We start from the raw sequence: 23,713 nt of genomic DNA, 5'->3' as shown, positions 1-23,713 counted from the left end.
CCACAGGCAAATGAGGAAATGCTCCTGCTGCTGCAACCTTCTGCCTGCTACATCCTGTCCCTGCGATGCCCGGTGGCTGCCTCAATGCTGCACTTTGACTTATCCATCAACAAATGAGGCTTCCACGGATAAGTGGAAGATAGAGAGAGAGAAAAAAAAACAAATGAGAGGCAGCGAAAAATGTCAATACAAACGTTTCGTACTTTCTGGCCTGACCCAAACCATTTGGTCAGCAGGTACCATCTCCCCCTATAACCCCTCCTCGCGTTTGTGTCTCCCTCTTTCAGGTTGCCGCGCTCTAGATTCCTCTTTCAATTCTTTTAGCTGGATATTCAAGTGGCTTCTTTATTTCGTGGCCAAAAGAGCAGAAGGGCGGAATTTCTGTAATTTTTAGATGGTCCTATTTCTCTCTCTTTTTGCCCCAGGACTTTTTACGGATAGACTTTTAGACTATCTCCATTACTCCCCACAACATCCCTTTTGGGCTGCCCTTCCTTCCACTCCCCCCTCTTTACACCCGCCCAGCCCCTTTCCTCGACGCATTGACGTGCAAAGTTTTTATGACGCATTTCTCTTTTTGTGCAGGCCTTTATCCATTTTTCCCGATTTCATTTTGTAAGTTTTTTTTGTTTTTAATGCGTTCATTTTATAACAAGACCTTTTGCCCTTCCAGTTAAGTGTGGTTTTCACGATTGAAAAATATTGAAATATGCCAGTAATGCCTGGAGAAAAAAATATGGAACGGATTCAGGACTCGCTTTTAAAGGGTTCAACAATGTGGAATAGATAGTAAAAGAATACAAGTAGGGACAGGTCTTCACAGATAACGTCTTTCCGCAATGAAAGAACGTGAAAATCGTTATGTAATGCATCTACTCTATATGCTCATAGCATAAATACGATATTTACAGATATAATACAGATATCTTTCAACATTACAAAAAATTTGTTTTAAACAGATAAAACAAAATTATCAATTGGAGATGCACGTTATCGATCCCCGTACTTGCTAAGCGAGCGCTCTACCATGCGAGCTATGTACATCCCGATATGGCGAGACTCGCTCCTAAACTCAAAATAATCGGAACGGAAAATATTGCTAAAGGCAGAGAAAAAGAGCTTCATATTTGTTCGCACGTTTTCTGCTCTTGAAAAGTGTAATTTTTGTAGCTTATCTACATATGTACAGATCCATAAATATGTAATAGTGTATGTATGTATGTATAATGTGACTGCATAAGTGCTCTCCCCATCCATATCTCTCTCTCTCTCTCTCTCTCTGTGTGTCCGCTTATGAAGTATTTGATTTGTCTTGTCAAGATCTGTTTGAAATTGACACTTACGTATTCATTTGAATAGTTGTTGTGTATGCTATCGTCCACTCTTAATGTTCTTACTCTTGCAATATGACATATCCGTCTCGCTCAGCCTGTCTAATCCACTCCTTCATCTATTTCCTTTTAAAGCTTCTTAGTTATGTTCCTCCGGCGGTATTGTATTGACTTTATTGTTTTGCTTCAAGTGATTTTCTACTCAAATGTATGATTAGCTGATTAGCTAGCCCAAAAGAAAAGCACATTTATTTCGTCTGCTCGATTACCAGCTAATTGTGTAGAGGCTTTCAATGGGTGAGCCTTCTTCGAAGGAAGAGAACCCGAGTGAAAGGAGGAAAAGTACAATAGGTAAGAGCTTGATGGTGGAGGAACGGCTGAGGTATAGGTAGCGAATAAGCTATTGAAGATGAGTGATGAGTGAGCACCCATTATAATATTTTAAGTTGAGATGAAAATTAGGTCATATATGTTGTTGAGCTCTCAGCAGATGTCTCCGCCGATGAACATGTTGAACGTGTTTTTCAGGCTCCCATTCTTGCTCTTTCTCCACCTCTCTCACCAATGTTTTTAAAGGTTACAACAGCTGTTTTGTGCGTTAACTGTTTGCAGCAGCTGTTAGACTTTCCATATGGGAACGGACTGAAACTTTGTACTCTTTTATCTACAATGTGGGTCACTCTGTGACGCCATTATCGAGTGACAATCGAGAAACAGATATGAAAATAAAGGGGAAGCATAAATGGGGATGAAAGATGAAGGTAATAAAGGAAGGAGAAAGACAGCAGGCTGTCCGTTCATTTAATATCCTTAGGAACCAACATTGGGCTTTTGCGGGCCTTGAAACCATTTATTTAATTTATGGAATCAGTTTTTGAGGCAACAGAGGTGGAAACCCCTATTTATATGTATGAAGGCGACGTGGTAGGATAGAGCTGACTGAATGGAAATTAAGAAATGTATCTTATTTAATTAAACACCAACTCTGGTATACATTAACATGGTGAAGTCACAGGATCCACGTTTTGTCGTATTGTCTTTTAATCTCAGTCGCAGAATCCCAGTATTGTCTCATAGTCACGTATTTTCATCGGGAAACTTACCAAATGTCTCTATTTGGTTTCAACTTTTCGTTTGTGTGTGTGTCGTATGCGTAACATGTCACACCAAACACCAAAGAACACGTGCAATGCAGCACAGACAACCATGATTAATCGAGTTTACTAATCAATACAAATGTCACTCAAGCCATTTGACATTTGAGATTTGTGGTCTCCCGCTCCCGCTCCAGCACCAGCTCCACTTTCGACCGTTTTGGAGATCGTGTTACACATACGCACAGTAGTTCAATAGTCGACTGGGACACACACCTCTCCCAGCAAACGAGTGCCAATCCTTTGCCAACTAACGGTTGTGTTGTGCAGTTGGTGGCACGGTGGCACTGATGGCAAATTAAATAAAAACCCTATGCAAACATTTGAGACAAAAAACAAAAATGTTTCCACAAAATTCCCTCTGTTTTTTTCACACGACTTATTTTTACTGTTTATCAGGCAGAATTTTTCTGGTTTTCCTGCTTTGTTTTTCGTTGCCAGGAATACTAATTGACATCGCGTGCTGGAATAAATGTCATTAGCAGTAATGAGAAATGAAATATCCAGTATATTTATATATGTACATATGTATAAGTATATGTATGTATATATGGTTTATATATTTTTTTAGCCCGAAGAGAACAGAATAACACAATTAATAAGATCAGTTATGGGTCAGAAATCTCCATGTGGAGAGGTTTACAGCTGATCAAGAGAAGAAAACTTCTTTGAATATTCAACTGCTGAACGCCCTTGCGTTGGCTACTTGGCTATGCTTAGATCATACATATTTACACTTAAGAAGGAGAATTTGGGTGGAGGAGCACGCGTGTCTGTCATAAATATGAAAAGCATTTAATAAATTATTGATAGAAATAAAGTTCCAGTAGGAGGCAGGAGACACTGTAATTCTATAGCCCCTTTTTTACCTCCTACCTCAATCCAAAGGATAAAGAATAAATCGTAGCATTGCGTGGCTTATCAGCATTAGCAGAGGCAGCATTCAGGCCGAAATTTCTTGTTCTCCTCTTTTGTGTGTGAATGCCTAGCCTAGGAAATCTCTACTCTGCCATCCATAATGCACTGCATACTGTACATATGTATGCGTATGTTTATGTTGTCTGTGTGTCTCTATGTGGGTGTATATTGCGATATTATCCCATGTGTGTGTCTCTGTGTGTGTATTGCGATAAAAGTGGCAACTTCATTGAAATCCTTGTGGCATTGTTTGGACTCTGAGTACAGAAAGTTACTGGAGCGGCGATCAATGATGCGATTCACAGTCACAAAAAGAACCCAAGAGAACGGAACAAAGCAAAGACCTTGAGCTGTCGGCTGCCAGTTTGAGAAATCTTAAGATTATTAACGGCCTCCTTGTGGCCCAGACCCCCAGGCACCCTTCGTGTCTCAAGGCCTTCTTTCGTGTGACCTTTCGTCGTTCCCAGACTCTCTCTCAATTTTCTGCCATACATTTTCCCTCAAGTGGAACCTTTTCCGAAAGTTTGCAATTTCCCATTTTATTTCGGGGTGTCGTTCTTTTTACTACCAATTTGTCAAAAGAAAATATAGGCAGAGAAGAGGAGAGAGAGAGACTCTCTGAAAGTGAGTACAGAAGGTGAGGGCGAACACAAGATGAGCTATTAACTTATTAGTACCACGAGGCGTATTGTTGAGAGGCGTGTACAGCCAAAGGGATGTGGAGCAGTAGAGCTGCTGTGACAAGCGGCTCAAAACGAGGACGTGTCAAAGAAAAACAATGACAGCATGTCAGTCGGCTCGTGGCTCTTTACCTGTGAAAAGCACACACACGCACATGGAGGTTCACAGCCATACATACAAAGACATATTCAGATGGGCTTTTACATGATTCGACTTCAATACTTTTGATGTTTTCTCTTTGATGCGTGAGGAGAAAATGAGACTATTGAATATATAAGGATATATAGAGGAAGAAAGAGCTGACAAATGTAATCTTATGCTATCCATAATCGTATTATCTGTTGGACGGATTTTACATCTATTCATGGATAGGTATGAAAATACCCTTAACGCTTCGAATAGTTTCAAAAAATTTACTGTTCTTCATTTGGATGTAGCTTAAGTGCATAATTTATGTCTAAAAAGTGTCTGCATACTAAATTTCGTTGGCTTGTATGTCAGCCTTCAAATACCTCTATGAATGTGCTCCCTCATACCAATACTTTAATTATTTCTAAATCCTTCCTCATCCGATAAAGTCCTTTGGGTTCTTTTTTGTCGCATGAGAAATGTGCTTAGCGACGACAACACCGACGTTTGCCATTTACATTAATAATATTTTTATGTCATTACGGCAAATACTGTGCTTCCCGTCAAAAAGGAAGAGAGTAGACCCTTCTCGGTTTCAAGATGTGAAAAATGGTGGCGTATTCAAACGTACATATATATCATTAGAGTGTTGGAAATGCTCTTGCGGCTGGGGCTTAACTTGAACAAATTATTCACAGACGCCACCTGGAAAATTTGCTTTTTTTTTATTTATTTCGTGTATGTATTAATGTATGTAAGATGAGATATCTTTTATTACGCCTCTCTCGCATCCTTTTTAATAAGTGTAGAAGAGAATTCTAAGGGGAAACTCATACATTTTCGTGACAGCATCCCAGGACCAACGAGCAGTGGGTGTAAAAAAGGAGAGCAGTTATGGGATAGACATTCAGGGTTAAGTAAACATGCGAGGCACAACTAGAAATGGCTCCAGTAAGCAAACTGGCAAAGGAATGGAAAATATCCATGAGAAATGCTGATGAGTTCTAGGTACGAGGTGCACCAAGGAGGGTAATAAATGACAATAACTAATAAATTCCTCTTAGTCGGTCAAAGGGATAATCTAAAGAATGATTATTTTTTAAAACAAATGCAAATAGCTGTGTCCATCATAGGGAAAATCAAGTGAGAGATCCTTGCCACAAATCTAGCGTGAATAGTCCCAGAATATATTCCCGATTCAGACTTCCATCGGAAGGTCCTTTTGCAGTGCTTTTCCTTCTCCTTGGAGGCCAAATCACCCCATAAATAGAGAAGTTATAGATGGGGCAGCTTCTGCGGTGACTGCGGCTACTGCTGTGCATCATTATTTTTGTCCTTTGGCTATTTTTGGGCCACCAAAGGACGCGAATTGTTCCCATTGTTTGTCCCAAAATACCAAAAAAAAAAAAAATAACTCATCGAAATAAAATGATTTTGGACCCAGCCAGCACCCACACGCGCTTGCCACATTCCAGCGGCACATTCAAGGACACCTCATCAGCATCCGACCATCATCATCAACTTGTATATGTGTCTCCCTCTGCGATGTGATGTAAAGCCTGTATGCTCCATGTGTCAAATGTAAACTTGATTCTTCTTTCTCTCTGCTGGTTATTTGACTCTCTTTTTGTTACGGGAGAGCGAAGCGGGGGGTCTGGTAAATTTTCCATTATATAAAATCCTCCGACTGCTCCCCCTTGGGTTGCATACGTCCCATGTTGGTCACCAGCGGATGGGATCCAAAACAATTCAGCATGGAGAACTGCCTGCTGTCTTATGCCACGTCACATCCTCTTGTAAGGAAACCAAAACGATTTTTTCATAATTCGTTGCAACAAATTGGGACAACCAAAACACTTAAACATAGCACCGAAATTGCTGAGACCTGCCACCAATCCGAACGATTGTAATATTCCTCAAATCTTGTCAGAAATCATCACATGCTCCGTTATATTATATTGAGGCAAAGAAAATGCCAAGAGAACTGAAAGTCTCTCACAAAGTAAACCCCAGAGCTGCCGACAATAACAATGACAATGACTTTATTGTTTTGGTGTTGTGGCCTCTAGGGAAAGGAAAATATCCGAATCCTGAAACATTTTTAATGTTTTGAACATTTTCATAAAGCATACTTTTAAGGGACAATTGGTATCATTTGTATCATCAAGTATCATTTGCATACATATGTATCTGCAAAAAATATATTTAAGCCTCATTGGGCAGTAAAAGTCATTGACTGAACCACACAGTACAGTGCATCCTTCCTATAGACATACAGTAAGAGTGGAAAGGAAAGGCGAAATACCCTCTGAAAATTCTAAATTGCATAAATATATTTATCTGCTTCTTGCTCTCTCTCTCTCTCTCTCTCTCTCTCTCTTTTCTGTCTCGTTTTTCTGCCTCTTCCATTTGCCACGCCTATCTGCCTGATTTTCCCGCTTGCACGCCTGTTAAATTGATTACGAGCATAAATTGAAGCAGACGACACCGCTGACGCCGGCGTATTACATGATTCTAGCAAGGGACGTGGCTGTAGGGGAGGGAGTGTGGGAGTTAAGGGTTGACTGGAGGGAGAAGACGTTTCTTTTCAATTTAGTTTTCCACGCCAGAATCAGAGAGTGAAAGGACTGAGCGTAAGGGGAAACTTTTCTCCAGATTTCCCTATTCTTATATTTCACTATATTTATAAATATAATCATATTTAATAAAGCTTAATTGCTTTAGTGTATGTGTTTGTGTGTGTGGTGGGGTATGTCTGTGGGCTGTCCGTGTTCCGTCTACATACTTCAGTAGAACTTTAAAGCGATTGCAGTGCGGTTCCATGCAGTTATAAAATGCAAGCGTTTCTCGACATTTGTTTGCCTGGTACTTGAAGAGTAAATAGGGTATATTGTATTTGTGGTAACGCACAGAAGGAAACGTTTCCGACCCTGTAAAGCAGGGCTCGGCACGACCCTATCTAAAGGGTATAGGACAGGGCGCTGCTGCTGCGCTGCCGCTTACGTACACGCGTATTACAGTGATTCGTACCAATACCAATATAGTGAAATGTTCCGTTTTGCAAGCGTCTTGACACACAAACGCAAAAACGGCTTGTTAATTGTATGGGTGCCGGCCCTGCTATAAGTTATATATATTCTTGATCAGCACCAACAGCCTGTCCTTCTGTCCGTCTTGTTGGACGCCTCGTTCTCAGAGTTTGTGTGAAGACTGATGTGATATCCCACTGAATCAAGTTTGTTTCAAGATTTCGCCCCACGAAGCTCGAAAATCTGCCTTCTCCACAATTATGAAGATAACAGAAAGCTGGAAATGCAATTGCGTAGGAAATTACCATATCTATCAGATCTATCAATTGGAATTAGATTGGATCATTATTACAGCCAAAATTAAGAAATTTATTTTGCACTGACATGTTGCGCCTTCTTTCTCGCTTACTGGGGGAGGGAGACGAGCTAAAAGGGCGTGTTGGCGGGAGAAGTGATGTAGATTTAGATGACAGATGTACAAAACATTTTAAATGTAAAATTCGAAAAAAGTATACCGAAAGTATACTGACTGAATACCGGGTATAAAAGTTCTTACTCGTTTGATCTGAGCTCATGAAGAAATTTAAGAAAGGAAGTACAAGTAAGATGAAATGCAACAGATGAGAGATTCGAGAGTTCAATAAACGTGAAGAGACAGATCTTTTAGAAGGTGTGGGTTAGATGTGGTGATTCCGAAATGTGGAAAGGAAGGCAGACGACGACGACAGCAGAAGCAACAGCATGAAGCTAAAGGGCCCAAAGCCAACAAAATCTAACATAACTGCAGAGCCATTTGTGACCCTCAGGCGAGATCCGACAACCCGAATATCGTTCAAAAGTTACATAAGTTGCTTAAGTACTAAACTTGGGATGAGTGCTGGGGAGGCAAATAACAGAATGAAGAGAGTCAAATGATTGGGGGATAACGTATATAAAATATATTAGTACTTAAATCCTAAAATTAATTAATAAATTAATTAACTTATTAACAGTCATAATGAAGACAACCAAAGGATATGCATTCGAAAGGATATGTGAACTTGATTGTGACAGAAGCAATAGTGAAAAGAACAGAGAAAACTTTTCCCATATCGAAATGACAATTTGAATTTGAATTTCCCTTTTTCTATAAAGAGTTATTCTATCCGAAGGGAACGGGCCGCATTTACTAGATGCGATTCTCTGGACACTTGGGCACGTAGTGCACACACCTGGAGTGGTCCCAGACAATTTTCCAATTCGTGCCACAATCAATCAAATGGGGGCCAAACTTCACCAATTTTTCAACTCGATTTAAGAACAACAGAACAAAGAACTCTTCGGGTCAGAGATGATAAATTATTGATCCCTGGGAGAGGGAGTGTGTGACAATGAGTGCCCACCCTTTGCCCCCATTTTAATTATTATTGTCTTGTAATTATCATTTAGTTCTGCCATCTATTGTTTCGTTTCGGATAGTACTTTTCCTTCTTCATACAGAGAACGACAGAGAGAGAGTGAGAGAGAGTGATTGATTAACTGACATTGAAAGAAGAAAAAGCCCCAAAAAAGACGAAAAAACTAAGAAAACTCCTGCACTCGAGTGTCGTATTATGAGCAGATGCAGACATCTGCTCTTCTATTATGGTACTCTGCAAGAAATGGAAGTACTTCCTATTCCCTCAAGATTTAATGCCTTTTTTCAGTGTACTCCACTCCTACAGACAAAGCCCAGTTTGAACCTGACAGATTAACAGAGAAACAAACAAACATTCAATGGAGTTTAAAAGTTCGTTCAACTTTTTGACAATCCCAAGAGTTTCTTGTCTTTTGTTTGGTGTAGCAACAAACCCCTACCATCCCATCCCCTATCCATGTGCCATGTCGAGAGGCCTATGTACAAATAGATTCTCAGCAAAATGGCGCCTAGAAGCAAGGCAAGTGTACATTGTCTCTCAATTGATAAACGGCTGACAGAAAATTAGCAACAAAATGTTGCGGGTGGAACTGTGTGTTGAAGAAACATCGATGACACCGAGGCGACTGGGCGGGAAGCTTATAGAGAGAACTTTAAGGAGATGCCATTGGCCAAGGGACTGACTGTGTGGAGTCGTTGTCTGGTCTGGGACAGCGTCGTCGTCATTGCTGTCTGTCTAGCCTGACTCATCCTATAACTTCATCCTTGATTCATGCTGTTCCTATTGTGCAAAATAGAAGTGGGTATGGTTTTTGCTTTATATCCCAAAAAGAAGCTGCGAATTCTTTCACGTCACGAGTACTTCTAGAGTTCCCCTGTTTTTAACTCCCCTTTTAATAATTCTCTCTGTCGACTGTCGTTAATCTTCTCGTTCTGTTAGTTTTTGGACGGCAGTTAGGCGTTCAAAATGATGGCAAATATTTTCCGATTTAATTGCGCTCCCCTCCCATACATTTGTATATTTATTTACGTATGTATGTACATATTTATGTATGTATATGTACATATGCGTGCTATGTACATATACGTGTGTGTCTGTCTATTGGATGAGTCAGCATTTCATTTGGGTATAGCATACATTCATATGTACTATGTACATACATTAAGGCGATTCTTCCTTTCTGAAAAACCATTTGCATGTCTGAGTCGGAGTCGAGCCCGTACTTCGGGGTAAATGGTATCGTGAAACGATTATGCTAAAAACAGCCAAAACAGAACAACACATAAACACAGATTTTTCCAAATAAATTGCCTCGAAAACTGTCTTGGATGGGAGAACTAGACTGTAGTTGAAGATTAGATATATTTTCTTTAAGAACATTCGTACATTCATATGTACTTACATACATACAAAAATCATTTAAACAACTAATCGTTCTCTCTTTTTATGTTTTATGTTTTAGGGCTGTAACAGATCCTCGGGATGGAAGACGTGTGGCCTTGAAGAAGCTGCCAAATGTGTTCCAGTCTTTGGTCTCCTCGAAGCGCGTATTCCGTGAGCTTAAAATGCTCTGCTTTTTCAAGCATGAGAATGTAAGTAAACAATACCTAGATAAACCGAAATTAAACCCTCTCTCGTGACCCAAAGCTTTAACTATCTTTATAAAAAGCAGGGTATTTCCTTGATAGCAGGACAAACATTTACTTCAAAAGTTCCATATACATAAATTCATACATACATACATACATATGTATTTGAACGTTTGCAATTGGATTATAGCTACTTCTCCACGAGAGAGATATGTATTTATCCCAGCCCGAAAGGCTGGGACTGCCCTCGGCTCTACCTTCTCTCCGTCGATGTTGCCCAGAGAATTTGTTAACAATTATTTTTTCCACTTTAGTCCCAGGATTTTCTTCATAATATTTACAACTCAAACAAGGAAATATGGATATGGAGAGGAGAAAATCGGGCCTTGAAAATCGAGCCTTAAAAAATTTAATATTTTTTTTTTTAAAGAATTTTCCGCATTTTACTCTCTTTTTTCTCTCTCATTGTCCATCGTACGAGTGCAAATTATTGTTCGCGGTCAAAAATTTTAAATGTCATGTTTATGTATGAAATTTAAAGAGTTCTTCAACGGTTAAGCATCTTTAAATTTCTGTAGCATTAATTTATGGGTTATTAACAAATAGATTGTGAAATACGATTTTTTCCAAAAGAATTTTTTTCCTATTCGCAAAATAGGTGCCCATTGAAAGCAGAAAGCTACACACAAAAATCTGTAGACTGTTCAAGATTGTGTGACAAAAACTAGCCAGAGAAGTATATTACCGAAACACATCCATATGTACATATATGTTGTATCTATGTACATATATGTATGTATATGCACGTAAAATGCTGTCACAATAGATGGGCTTGATTCATGTGATTTTCTTACAATTTGTATCATACATTTCCGACTGAACAGCGCTCATAATTTATATTCAAATATATATTCATAGTGACGTCTGCTGCTGCACGTTCTCAAAGAGCAGGGCCTTAAGTGTTTTGGTTCCATATTCGGGGCAGTTGGCATTTGCATTCAATATAAAATGTCATAGAGCAATTGAGGGAGGGTTACGAGTGTAGCATATGATCATGAGTATGAGAGGGGGGTTATTAGAGCATTGGACTTATCGTCGCATACGATATGTTGTGGGCTTAAATGTCACGGTCTCTCCCCATATGTAGCGTCCTCTTCTTTTCTTTTGATGATTGAGATTGAGATTGGTTTAACATCATTAGACAGCAAAAAGGCCCTGTGCTGTCTGGGAATCAAGTGTAGGGTCGACGGAGATACCTCTTCTGGCTATCTTATCGAATTTTGTGTACTTTTTCATCATTATCAGCCATCAACAGCCTACCTCTTGGAGGGAGAGGGAAAGAGTCTTTGAGTTTCGATAAATCCAAATGATGCAGAGGCTTTAATATCTTATAATCGGAACGGTATTCAATGCTTCGGTAGAGGTAATGCCCAATATGCAAAATTGTCTATTAATATGCATAAATTGCTATGCTCGATGTGGGTGGGATGGTGGTATGAAGGGAGAGGAGTGTACACTGTACAGACATACATATGTACATATGTATATTTGTATATAAAAGAAAGCGCGATTGTGTTGTCATTACTATAGATGCGTGTAAGTTTACGTGTCTGTGTCTCTATGCCTGTATTTCTCTTTCTGTGCTTCCTGTTTAATTTCCTACATGACAACAACATTGAAATAATTTCAAACAAGTGCAATCACCCGCACGGATGGTGGTGGGTGTGGAAGGTAGACCGACTACGGAAAAGTTGTTCTTGTTGTTCGAGTGTGACCAGGTGAAAGGTTAGACGCGGAAGGAACAGAGGAATAGGATCATACATATGCACATACATATGTAGGAATGTACGTACAGATTTTTCATATGTATGTATGAATGTACGTATGTAGCCATTCCCCACTATCTTTTAGCTTGAAGTTCGTCACAAAACTTGCAACAAAAAAACTGGTATGTCCCACGTTAGCATCCGAAGACACTTTTTTTTTTGTTTTTCTAGGGGCAGCAGCTTTGGAAGGGGAAATTTACTGGAAGTTGTTGGTGGAAGAAGTAGGGAGGAGAGGAAGAAGCTGGAGAGTAAGGGTAGTTGTAGACAAGACCTGGGCTGTCCGTTATGGTTTGAATGGAGATAGGGTCAGGTTCAGGTTCAGGGGATAATAACAACTTGCCACAGCTACTCGCTCGGTGTGAGTTTCTGAAGAATAGTTTCTCTTTGTATTTGACTTAAAAATTTGTAGTCTTGTTCAACCTAGTTAGTTTTTGTTGGTGTTTCCCCTCAGATTTGTTTATCTTTTGCTACCCCCTTTCCCATATCTCACTCCCTCTCTCTCTCTCTGACACGGTGCTACTACTAAGTAACGGACCTAGAATCAAGGTCACTTGATTGAATTGAATTGATACATCAATTGGGTTTTCGGATAGCTAGCCAAAGTCAAAAGGGTAATTAGCTCTACGATACTGCCGAGTTGCTGCGCTGCATGCTGAGCGACAGTTCAAAGTGGGAAGTGCAGTAAAGTAAGTTAGCCGAAAAGCAAAAACAATTAATACGGCAAGAGAAAGCAGCAATGGGAGTAAGAGAGAGATGCAACTCAAAACGTCCCAAAATAATGTATAAAGATCCATACGTACATACATATGTATGTACATATTCCAGCAATCAAAATGTATACAATCTTCGACCTTTTCGCTTCGCTTACCTAAACCGCATACGCAACAAATGCAATCGCTAAATTACAGTGGCGACCGTCAGGAACTATTACAGAACGACATATGTATATATGTATATATGTATATATGTACGTACTTACACACATATTTACAGTTGCGGCGAAAATAATAGCACAGCGTGGTACAACAGTCTTTATTGTTTAAAAAAATGGGTTCTACACAACATTTTTTGCACTTTGAAGTAATATAAAGTAGGTTGAGATGTCTCCTCTCTGGGAGAAGTGTCCTTACGTTTAAAACTTTGGCGGCTCTCAATATTTAAGTCAATTTTTCGAAAAAGAAGCGAAATTGAACAGCAACAAATAATAGCACCAACGTTTCTATTTGATATAAGCTTTTACTTTTCCGAGCTTTTTAATATATAATGTTAGAGAGAAAAGCCAAAGAATCAAAACTTTAACTCCAAAAAGAAGAAAGCTATCCTTATGTGAGGAAAATAGTAGGTTCCTCATCTAAAATGATTCGTATTGCTTTAAAACATGTATCCCACAAGAAACTCTTGAAAGAATTGGCGCAATATCCACATTTTGGTTAGAAATGCTGGTTTCTGAGTGCAAGAGGGGTCCTTTAAAGCCGGCCACAGAGCTTAAAATTGATCTTAAAAAATTTCAAAAGATAAGCAAAGCTAGATTTAGCTTAAAAGAACCAAACAAAGTTTTCGAAGTCTGAGAAAAAATACAGTTTAGCAAAGACACCATGGGACAAAGTAAATACAAGGTAGAAAAAACACTGGAGTCGGGGCCAAATATATATGGATACAGGTAGTAGACAGGATCTACTGTGATCCGGAGGAAGCCAATTATTTTTTTTTTTTGCCAAAACTTTAGATCTTATGTAAAACGACTACCAAATGAAAAACACAACCCTTTGACACATATATATATCTAATAATCATGCTGAGATAAGAATCATGGTATGTGCATGCCTTTCCTATTATGGAGGTGGTTCCCGTGCTGGAATCGATGATGAATCAACATGTCTTTGTTATTATATAATAAAACAATAATGATGCGTTTTATGCAATAGAAAATGCCGTTGAGTTGTGTCTTTTCATCAGGGAAAACCCAAAACGGACCAGATAGAGACCTCTAAGAGGTTTTAAAACAGTGACTTTTATGCAATGTTTTCTCTTGCTAAAATTGTGAAAATTTCTTTTAAATTTGAAGTTTTTTGAGCTTTTATGAAATTGATATTTTTGTTGCCGCCCAAATACCGGAATAGTTCCTTTTCCTTCCAAATATTTCCAACTAAAGCCATCAAAGCATACCATTTCTTTCGTATAAGTTGAATTAAGCCTCAACATTGATATAATAGTTTTAATTCCTTCATTATAACCATTGTTTTAACAAAATATCTTAAAGAAAATAATTATTTTCATGGAGCTATTTTAAATGCCGCTGCTGTATGTATAAAACCAGGGCCTTAAAAAATTAAAGAAGCAGCGGTTGGGTTGCAGAAGTCAGACCTCGCTCCTGTACAGCGCAAAAAATTTTGCCACTTAAGACGTAGCGGAGACTTGAAGGCGTTGATGTTAACGGAGGCGGTGAAATCGGGCGGCAGGAGGCAGACCAAGAGAAAAAGTTGTTGGCCCTTTTTTTTTTTGTTTCCATAGTGTCCAAAATTGTTGAACTGCTTTTATTATGCTTTGGCAACTGCCGACAGTCGATCGTCTGGAGGGGTAGATAGAAGCATTCTATGTTACTGTGCAACATTGTGGAGCTGCCAGCAGCTTTTTTGTATTCCCCTGCCTGCAGAGTGTTTAATGAATTTGCCAAGATATTTAAGATGGATATAGCTAAGAATTGCATGTCATTGATGAATACATACTATGTACATATGTATGTACATACTATTTACGTATGTATGTATGTACATATCTATGTTTGTATATATGTAGTATCATCCAAATGTGTTTACATACATACATTTTTTATTTTATTTATTTATATATTTGTATTTATATATTTATTTTTATTTATTTATTTTTTGCGCATTTTCTCAGTCCACACTCTGCTTCGTGCAGTGTGTGGCTCTAGGGGGTTGGTGCGAGCTAAAAGAGCGTGTTGGCGTAAGACATGTGTAGAAAATATATTAAATTAAAAATGTAAAATTTTAAGAAAAAAACCTCTAAGGTACAGTGTACGGCTGAGTACCTGGTATAAAAGTTGTGACATGAAGAAACATGTGTACTTGTATGTACATATGTATATGTTCAAGCATATGTACATATGCATATGTACATCTATGTAGAATATAACTCAATAATGATTGGCATAAAACTGACAACTAACATTCTTCTTGTAGGTTCTTTCTGCCCTGGACATCTTGCAACCTCCACATTTGGATTTCTTTCAGGAAATGTATCCTTTTTACAAGAAACGCATAGATAAGCGAATTATATTTCTAGACCGTTCAACTCTTAACCGTTAGAAAATAATGCCTAGGGACAGTGGTGCTAGTCTTAAAATGTTCAAATTGAAAATGCATACATGCGTCATGTGAAAAAATAATAAGTACAGTTGGCCTTACATCGGCAAATGTCTAATATCTAAAAAACCGCTAAGGTACAGATGTAGAACTTAGTGCCGGCTATAAAAGTTATGACGCGTAAGAAGCGTCTCACTCGTCCCTTCTCGTTTTAGGTGATAAATGTTTGCACTCTATAAAGTATAATTAAAAAACTTAAAAGTTAGCGTTAAAAAAAGACGAACAATTTTTTGTTCTATATTACATAGGCTTTTAGCTGTGCGAAATAGTAGGGACACCCAAAACCAACCAATGTTAGCACAATGTTGAAATACTCCAAGAGAATTAATGATATTGCAATAAAACATAAGATTCGGAACAAAAATTTAACAAAATGGTTCGAGATTCGTGAAATTCCTGCATTCACCTTTGTTTTTTCCCCTTTCTATTACAAGTACTCAAACGAGTTTATTGGGTTTCGCCTTAACTAACAATAATTCTATAGATATGTGATAACGGAGCTGCTGCAATCGGATCTGCACAAGATAATCGTGTCGCCACAGCACCTATCCGCCGACCATATAAAGGTGTTCCTCTACCAGATACTGCGTGGCCTCAAGTATCTGCACTCGGCTCGCATCCTTCATCGCGACATCAAGCCAGGAAATCTCCTGGTCAACTCGAACTGCGTGCTCAAAATATGCGACTTCGGACTGGCCCGCGTGGAGGAGCCGGATCAGGCGAAACACATGACCCAGGAGGTGGTCACCCAGTACTACCGCGCCCCGGAGATCCTCATGGGGGCGCGGCACTACTCGTCGGCAGTAGACGTGTGGTCGGTGGGCTGCATATTCGGGGAGCTGCTAGGCCGACGCATTCTGTTCCAGGCGCAAAACCCCGTCCAGCAGCTTGAGCTGATCACGGAGCTGCTGGGAACTCCCACTATGGAGGACATGCGGCACGCCTGCGAGGGGGCGCGCACACACATGCTGCGCCGCGCACCCAAGCCACCCTCTTTCTCGGTGCTGTACACCCTCAGTTCCCATGCCACACATGAGGCGGTGCACCTGCTCTGCCAGATGCTTGTCTTCGATCCGGTTTGTGGTTACATATTTTTCAGTAAGGTTCTCTCTGTCTAACTGTACAAATGTATGCTCTGCTAGGACAAGCGAATTTCTGTCACAGATGCCCTAGCGCATCCATATCTGGACGAAGGACGACTCCGCTACCACTCGTGCATGTGCAAATGCTGCTTTACTACCTCAGCTGGGATGCGTCAATACACAGCCGACTTTGAACCCTCCGCCGGCCAACCCTTTGACGATCTGTGGGAACGTAAGCTCACTTCAGTGCAGCAGGTCAAGGGTGAGTCTCCAACAAAAATGAATGAATCTTTAAATCTCAATCTCCAATTTCCATATGGAACTTACAGAGGAGATGCACAAATTCATTGCCGAGCAACTACAGACAGGTCGGGTGCCGCTCTGCATCAACCCACAGAGTGCGGCCTTCAAGAGCTTTGCCAGGTGAGTTGGCGAGAGTTCCATTCTCAATACTTAAAGGCCCAACCCCAACCTTCTATCTGTGCTTTCACCTGCCCAAAAAGAAAAAAAGTTTTCCACTCCTTGCACGCCGTCCAGTCCAGTTCAGTACAGTACAGCTCCTCTATCTGTTGACAACCTCTTTTTGGCAAACTGTCTTCAACCTTTAGTCAAAATTGTAATCCCAAATATTTTTTGTTTAATTTTTCTTTTTGTATTTATTTTTAAATTTTCGTTTAAACAAAATTGATTGATCATGGCTTCCTCTCCCGTTCCGCTTCCAAGACTCCGTAACTGTCCCGCTTTAGTAACTCTCTAGTACCTTTCTCTCTCTCTCGCTCTCTCTCTCTCTATCTTTACATACATATATATAACTCTCTCTATCTACTATACTCTCTCTTTCTCTCTGATTATGATTTGTAAACTGATTTTGAAATGATTTTGATTTTGTTTGTTCTTTTATTTCTGTTGTTCAACATGGATATTAATCTTGAAATTTCTATTAAATCGAATCGTTATATTTGCGTTGCTAAGCCAATGAGAATGAGAATATCTACTACTACCACTACCACTACTACCACCACCACATGTTGCACTGCTGCTCCTGCCGCTGCTCCACTCCGCCGCCGCCTACTTCTTCGCTGCCCTCAAAGAACCGAAATCGAAACAAGACTACATCTCGAGAGTCCAAGATCCTAGGCGCGCGATCTCCCACTAGAACGAATCGAAATAGCAATGCAGAAGTCACAAGATACTCGATATACTTTATCTGCAGAACGATCGAAGAAAATGAAATCCAAGCCAAGCCAAGATACATACCAAGATACCAAGAAAAATACAATACAGATACAGAGGCCAAGCGCCTGGCAGCAGTTGTGTCTCGACTCCTCTTAGGTCTGTTGAAAAACTGCGAAAAACTTACTAAATATTTATTTATTTAGTTTATCACATTTTTTGTTCATCTCTTAATTATCTCTACTATTTTCTCCCCTCTGAAAATGTGTATAAACCCAAAAGCAAATCTCCTATAATTACAAAAAAATAATAAACCAAATTTTGTTTTAGTTGTAACTTTTCCTTAACAATATTATTTGATTTATAATTTTAAATTTCAACTTATTTTTTTCATGTGTATTTCTGCGTAACTCTTTTTTGTTTATATATGTATGTACATATATGTACATATACTATGTATGTGTCCAAGGCAAATCTACCTCGAACTGAAAATACTCTTAAATAGTTTAATAATTGCTATTGGCTTGAAAAAATAATGAAAATAACTTTTGTCAGACATTTCCAACTATGTATTTTACAGAGACCAGAGTCCGCATCCGACAATTTCATGCATATGTATATATATCGTACATACATACATACACGTACCATAGTCAATTTTGTGCTTATTTTTTGTGCTCACATCCCCCTAATCATTCATACATATGTTAATTGTATTCGTGTACAGCAAAACAAATTTCATCAAGTTATTTATACACAATTCACTCCCCATTCCATCAAGATTGCCGTCATTTCAACATTCATTTTCTAATGAGGAATGAATTCCGCATTCAAATGGTCATTAATATTATATTAGAAATATCCATTGTTGCCACTTTTAGCAATTTGCACATCCATAGAATATCCATTTACCTTTAGCCAGACTTCACTCACCCACCACCAGCCTTTAACCATGTCAGATCATCATAACCCCTTCCCTTGTTACTTTAGTTTCAGTTTAGAAGGCCCCTGAACAAAATTCTTCTTCCCTGCCTTACACTACATTTAAATGACAAAAAAAAAAAATAACTGCAAAAAAAATATCTACATATATTGATGTGTTCTTAACAATATGTACTCGTAGTACAGTGCAGATGAGCAGCAGTGTCTACTACAAAAGAAAAAAAGAGAGCTTGAACAACTTTCACTTAACAATTTTCAAATATTTATTTAGCAAACAATTTAAATTTTGTATTTATATCTGCGCCCCCCGCCCCTCCCTCCCATCCCCTTCCCCAACCAAACAACTTATTGTTCATTTTATATACACTTTCATTTTTATTTTAAGTTCGTTATTTTATAGGAGCTTCTGTCTATCTATCGTTTCGTTTAAATGTACGATGTACACGTACACATATAAATTATTAAGATGTGAATGTAATTAATTTTTGTAGCATGAGCACTAATATAGATTTTTAGTCGTGCAACTACATCGCTAAGAGATACATAGTTTACTGGTATATAAAACTAATGTATTTCTTTTCAAAAATCTAGTTCGACTGTGGCTCATCCTTCAGAATTGCCGCCATCGCCGCATCAATGGGAATGACGGCAAAATGAGGCCATTGCTGCCTAAAAGCGAAATAAAAGCAAGTGTAAATCAACAGCCAAACCACCAGGAAGGAGCTATCAGACGCATCTGCAGTAGGAGTCCCAGAACCTGAATCGAACCCCAAGAGACAACCCATATAAAATTCAGCCAGGAACAACGATTCAAATTGTTGTGCAAGCGCCAAACAACTTTCAAGTCGGCGTTCGTCTGTTTAAATCATTCCACCACCGAAATTAACTACAAAAAAAGCAAAACAAACAATTAATATTTAATAATACTGTAGACAAACAAATAACGTAACGGAACTCAACAGAAACTAGTCTAAAAAACAATGGTAGTTAACGAAGCACCAGATACCAGATACGCAAAATAAGCGAGAATTCAACGCATTAAAAGCAAAATCGTAGCGTAATATAAACAAAGCAAATAATATAAAAACAACGATAAGTTTCCGAAAAGAAGGGAGGAACATGTTGTTGTGCTTGAAAAGAATTGGAACGAATCTAATCTGATCGTACTCTTAAATTCAATGCAAAATAAATACTGTTTTATGTTAATCTCCTAGAAAGGAAGTTTATTTATATGTAAATTATTAACAGCACACAAAAACAAACAGACATCATCGTATTCATGATTATTATATAACAAATATAATATATATAACAAATATATGTATAGATATGCCTAACGAATAAATATACATAAATGTATATTTAAAACGAGAAGGGACGGGTGAGACGCTTCTTACGCGTCACAACTTTTATACCCGGCACTCAGTACCACATCTGCACCTTAGCGGTTATTTGTCAAATTTCACATTTTTTCTTCATCTGTCATCTATATTAACAACACTACTAACGCCAACACGCTTCTTTAGCTCGCCACCCTCCCATAGAGCCACACACTGCAGAGTCAGGGCAGAGACGCGGATGAGGCAGAGGCAGAGACGTGTCTGCGCCAAGCAGACTGTGAGTGAGAGAATTTGCAAAAAACAAATATAAGCTGCGGGACGGGGTGGGTTTAGCCACTGCAAATTAATTTCTTCATTGTGGCTATAATAATGATCCTATCGGATCCCAATTTGATGATCTGCAAGATATGGTCATTCCCTACGGAATTTCAGATTTATTTTATCTCTAAAACAGTAGATGGGGAGGTTTTCGCCCTTTTGGTTTCACTGGTTTCAGTGTGAGCATACAGCAGTCTGGAGCCAATTTGGTGGCTCTAGCTCTTATAGTCTCTGAGAACTAGCCGAAAAACAAAACAGGACAGACGGACAGACAGACATGGCTCTATCGGCTCGACTATTGATGCTGATCAAGAATATTTATACTTTATGGGGTCGGAAACGTTTCCTTCTGTGCGTTACATACAACCGTTATTCCCCACAAATACAATATACCCTATTTACTCTTCGAGTACCGGGTATTATAAAATTGTAAACGCTAAATGCACACAGAACTCAAGTTTGTTTGCCAAAATTTACCTCAGAGCGAGCGAAATTAAATCGAGCGCAACAAGGAAAAAACCATTAAAATTCAACTAATCCTTAAACCTAAAGCCTAATCATGTTTAGTTATGTAGTTAAAAGTAAAAGTTAAATGTAGTCATTAAAAAGTATGCAACTATTTTGATTTAAACTACAATTTGAAGCTTCAATTTTGAAACTGGTTTCTAGACATACACTTAATATCTGACTAGGGTCGGAGTTTCCGCAACTATTTATACCATATAATACAAACAGTGTATGATGTGCTCATTAGATTACTATTACGAGTAGAATATGATGATAGCAAAAGAAATAACAAGACAATTTTATAAAATTAGTTCAAAGCTTAAACTGTCGACTGAACAACAAAATACCATTTAAACGAATATATTAACCAATTTGAAATTAATTTAGATATGACAATTTCCGCTTTGATATAATAATCGTTTTAAACATAATTTTCAAAATATTAATAATAATTAATAACAAGTGGATGACACACTGCCCCCAGTGAATGAACGGCTCTGGGCGGTTGCAGACATGTTGCCCAACATTGCTTGAGGAACACGTATTTTCGACCGCCCGAACCAATTCGATTTTACTTGATATTCTTATACATATGTATGTATACTTTTGGCTTTAGTTGATTATCATCAAAGACTATACAATAATAACAGGATGTTGCATGAGGGAAAAATAAGTTGTTCAATGGCGGGGTGTGATGTTACGCTCCATGGACAAAGGCAGCGCGCTTGGTCTCAATTCTCTTTTCGCCTATGATTCGTCTCTGACCGAGTACAGCTGCGAGAAGGGTTCGTCGTTTTGAGAGGCATTTACGGCAGAAAAAAGTCTTGACTTTCGACCCTCAAGCGAGTGGGAAAGTCCTCATGCATTATCTTTGTATTGTATGGTCTTTGTTATCATGTAACATAGTTTCATTTTCGTCTGGCTAACGTTCTGTCTCTCTTGCTCTCTGCTCAATGCTAGCTGAGGTGCTGGATAGGGCAGGTTTTAAAGGATCAATTTTTTACGGCCTCCTCGGCGGTCCTAGGACATTTATATGTATATGCTTAAGACTGAGTTTACCTAATTAAATGAGAATATACAACATCAAATTTAGTTATATTCTTTCTACCAGCGCCGAAATTTATATTTAGGTAAACATAATGTATAAAGAAAATGTCTGCGTGCATTTGTATTTTGAATGACTCTTGTCTACAATTTTTAGAGAAAACACATAAGCATATACATATATAACCGAAGTAAGTTCAAATAATAAAATACGATAAACTGTATTCGGGAAGTAGAAAAAGTCTCGTAACTGAAAATTTCCTCTTCTGTTTCGTCTTAACTGTGCTGCTTTCTTATGTATGTCTGTAGTTATTAATTATAGCACTACAAATACGAATATGAGTATATAATAAACATAAATTGATTAGTGTAAAGAAAACAAATATGAACTTTCAAAACTTTCAAGGAGATCTCATAGCAAAAAAAGTGAAATGAAGGAAAAGAAAGTAAAGGAAAAAATTAACTCAGCGTCCTAAAACTAGGATTCCTTTCAACTTTGTTGATAACTAAAGTCTTTCTCAAATATATATCTTACACGTCGTATATATGTATGTATATATAAAGAGACAGGCATTCGAGTGCAAGTAATGTAACTGTTAACTGAATCGATCGATACACCAACAGCATCTACCACATTTCTAGATAAAGGTACATATTAAGCACCACACATAATTAAGTAATATAAATGGAAAACTATATTTCTTTCCATGTACATAGAATTATCTCCAAGCCCCACCAATAAATAGACCACATTTACGATTAGTAATGGACATGTATATTATAAACACGTAGCACAACTCTCAATTGTAGAAGAAGAAACTATTGAAACTTTATACTTATATGTGTATTGATATATGTTTACTATTTCGGAGACTTCTGTTTTTTGTTCATATGCAAGTAAGGAGCAACTTTAGCTGTAAAATCCATTAGTATTTGACTTATAAACCAATTACGGATCCGGCTAAGAATCATTCTTAACTACATATATATATAAGCATATGTATATTGACTATGTATTACGTAAACTGGTAGTTAAAACAAAAAACGTGTGTAAACTGTTTGTATAAAAAAGAAGAAAACGAATATTTTTGTTTCATTTTTTCAGCCATCATTTAACAATGGATCCAACCAACCCAATGCATTTGCTAATTTGAATTTATAGCTATAAAAAGACACACGATAAACTACAAAATACTATAAATATTTGTGTATGTATATGTATGGACAATATTTGAGATTAACAATCGCATAAATCGCATCCAGAATATTAACAGGTAAACAAGTAATCCATATTTGGACATGGGATAAAAACCACAATGCGGTTTTAAATGATTATCTATTTTAAATATTATTAAACCATATGTGAATTGGAGTAGGTACATACACAAATTGGGAGTTCGACATGAAGTAGAAACCATTAATAGATTGCGCTCAGGTTATAAAATGTAATTCTTATGCGAATATATAACACAACACTTATTTGCATAACAGACACACATAAATGTACGTTTACATAACTAAAGGCTGTTTATATAAATTGTGACAGTTTTTTTAAACCGAAATACCCTGAGAAAATATATACCACCTCAAAGTGTAAATGATAGGAAAACCAGTAAACATTTTCGACTTGAAATTAATTGTAGTTGTAGAGTTGCTTAAAGCCAGAAACGCACACGGAAGCTGTATACATTGTGCACTAAATGAGACATAAGAAATCGTGTAAATACATGAGGAAACTTACACAAGAATAGCGTTCTAACAAATAGGCATAATAACTCTGTCATATATTAAGAGAAAAATTTGTGATTGCTTCTAATTGAGGATGACATTGATGTTTATTGTTGGAAAGGAGGCAACTGTAGGGAAG

General features: G+C 38.1%; 1 protein-coding gene across 3 annotated transcripts in view; it reads left to right on the top strand.

Moving 5' to 3' along the window:
• LOC117589437 (serine/threonine-protein kinase NLK) overlaps positions 1-19,570 on the top strand; it is a 56,541-nt gene extending 36,971 nt beyond the window's left edge. Inside the window, exons 3-9 of one of the 3 annotated variants that reach the window (XR_004574211.1) lie at positions 10,102-10,231; positions 15,258-15,313; positions 15,925-16,516; positions 16,583-16,784; positions 16,852-16,945; positions 17,495-17,854; positions 19,229-19,570. Coding sequence is in view for 2 of the 3 variants with exons in the window: in XM_034281377.1 (XP_034137268.1) it covers positions 10,102-10,231; positions 15,258-15,313; positions 15,925-16,516; positions 16,583-16,784; positions 16,852-16,945; positions 19,229-19,283 (1,129 nt within the window). In the remaining variant the exon portion in view is untranslated. The remainder of the gene's footprint in view (positions 1-10,101; positions 10,232-15,257; positions 15,314-15,924; positions 16,517-16,582; positions 16,785-16,851; positions 16,946-17,494; positions 17,855-19,228) is intronic. The other 2 variants (XM_034281377.1, XM_034281376.1) reach the window with 2 other exon arrangements.
• Positions 19,571-23,713: the final 4,143 nt, after the last annotated feature.

This window comes from Drosophila guanche, unplaced genomic scaffold (assembly GCF_900245975.1).
Source record: "Drosophila guanche unplaced genomic scaffold, DGUA_6, whole genome shotgun sequence".
Classification (NCBI taxonomy): Eukaryota; Metazoa; Arthropoda; class Insecta; order Diptera; family Drosophilidae; genus Drosophila; species Drosophila guanche.
Note: the sequence above shows the minus strand (reverse complement) of the source record. Positions and strands in the feature narration are given on the sequence as shown.